Genomic DNA, 2,085 nt, shown 5'->3' on the forward strand with positions numbered 1-2,085 from the left:
TTATTATTATTAACCAAGGTGTTTTAGTACACTGTTATTAATATTGTGTGCATTGTACTCTGGGCAGAATATTGTTAGATATTTTCCTTTCTGTGTTCCTTAATGCTACTTTAGCAAACACTAAAATAGCCTTAAAGTAAAACCAGTAATGCAGTTTTATTTTTCTGAAACAAGGAAATGAACTTGATTAATCTTTGTATGTTTATGTGATAAATATTATTAAAAACACATGATTCACTTATAATTTCTGGAATCAGTGTCTCTAAAATATTTTTGTGTGTGTTATCATAACCGTGGACTAAGCTAGCAATGAATCAGTAGTTTTATTTAGATTTAGGGTGATAGTTCATTGTATTTTCCGTTAGATTTTTGCTTGTGATGGCCTCACCCTGGTGATTATTTTTTTATACATTTTATAACCTGTAAATGGCAACTTTGTGTAAAGTACTAGTAACCAGCATTGTTGGGGGTAACACATTACAAGTAACTTGAGTCATGTGGTCAGATTACTTTATTTTTTTACAACAAAATATCTGTGCTACTCTTTCAAATAAGTAATGCCAGTTACTTTGCTTTCACGTTTATTGTCTGTCAGCTCTGCTGTCCCCATGTTGAGAGAAATCAGGAGTAAGTAAATTATTAATTTAATTTAGAGTTCATTATTTTATTATTAGCTACATTCAAATGAAAATAAATGATATACTGAAGTATTGCAGTGTACTCTGTGTCTGGCATCTATTCTGGATTACTATGTGCTGGTACTTTCTGCCTTTTGCCTGTTTTGGATTACTTTATTAAAAGCTGTACTTGGATCTTCCATAGAGTCTCTGAGTGCTCTGTGACAAAATGCATGGCATTGGTTTTGGCTTTAAAACTTTAAGTCGTGGTTTTCATCTGGATCTCAGTATATTTCCAGCTGTTTTACCTTAGTTTCCCTTCTATTCTCTAAATTTAAGTTTGTGTATCTTCAAATTGGTGTTGTTGAGATACAAGACAATCAAGAAGATGAGTTTATGGGTAGTAGAGAAGTTGTATTGATGATTACAGACAGGTGTGCAAAACTCATCTTCATATTTCTTATCCTCATCTCTTTTGGTACATTTACTACTCCCTTTATTTATTTATTTATTTTTTAATTGCTCAACACATGTTACAATTTTGCTAGACTAGCTGAATCTTGCACATGATATGCAGCTACAGACATGCATGAAGAAGTGAAGATCTCGGAGAGATTCTGAAGAATATACTATTAAAGTTCAATTAAATAAAAAAATAATGTACATTTTTAACATTAAGCTTACTTAAGATAAAAACAGACTGGTGCACCATGAGATGAGAGACAGTGAAAATATTCTCCTTCCTACAGTCTAATAATGCCAGATGGGGTAATTTTATTTTAACTTCAGGTGGACCTGTATGCAGTTCTAAAAAAAAAAAAAAATTATATTGCTCAAATATAAATATAAAGATTTTTTTTTTGACAGAAAAAGACAGCAAAGACATGGTAAACAAATGATTAGCAAACTACTGTATTATGCAGCTCTTTGAGGCTCTATTTAGCTTGTCATCTAAACAGTACATTAATTATGCCTTCATCATAATGTACAGGCCAGCCTTCTTTACACCCCAATACAATATAACGACTGGACTTCTTCCCTCTATATTGACAATGTGGGTGTCTCTGCCCACTTTGTAATTTACACGTGACCACAGGAAAAGGCTGGTTGCTCGTAGACAGGTTCCTGTTATTCATCTGTGGAGTTCCTCCGTCACCACAAACTGTTTTAATATTATTTGTATTCGCTTGTATGAAGGTGTTGACTTCTTTGCAGCCATTTGCACTTTCAGAGACAGTGATTTTTCTGTTTTTGATTTCTCTGTCACAAGCATGCTCACTCACACGTGGACCAAAATGTTGATCGAGGAACTTTTGATAACGGGGCTTTATATCATCTGGTTGACCATAAGCAGTGAAAGAAGCAGCCAAGAGCAGCAGCAGAATCACAGCAGACTGATGAATCTCCATGACCTGGTGAACCACACTGTAAGGATGGTTTTCCTACGGTGGTTCAGGCTGTAGGATTG

The 2,085-nt window shown here is 34.2% G+C and overlaps 1 protein-coding gene across 1 annotated transcript in view; it reads left to right on the plus strand.

Moving 5' to 3' along the window:
- The window catches only part of LOC107577794 (junctional adhesion molecule A-like), a gene marked incomplete at its 3' end in the record, with an annotated part of 9,643 nt that extends 7,599 nt beyond the window's left edge, over positions 1-2,044 (plus strand). The window contains exons 5-6 of the mRNA XM_016263829.1: positions 1,485-1,504; positions 1,888-2,044. Of these exons, the coding sequence (XP_016119315.1) occupies positions 1,485-1,504; positions 1,888-2,044 (177 nt within the window). The remainder of the gene's footprint in view (positions 1-1,484; positions 1,505-1,887) is intronic.
- Between the last annotated feature and the right edge of the window lie 41 nt (positions 2,045-2,085).

Source organism: Sinocyclocheilus grahami, unplaced genomic scaffold (genome assembly GCF_001515645.1).
Source record: "Sinocyclocheilus grahami isolate Dianchi unplaced genomic scaffold, SAMN03320097.WGS_v1.1 scaffold7260.1, whole genome shotgun sequence".
In the NCBI taxonomy this organism is placed as follows: Eukaryota; Metazoa; Chordata; class Actinopteri; order Cypriniformes; family Cyprinidae; genus Sinocyclocheilus; species Sinocyclocheilus grahami.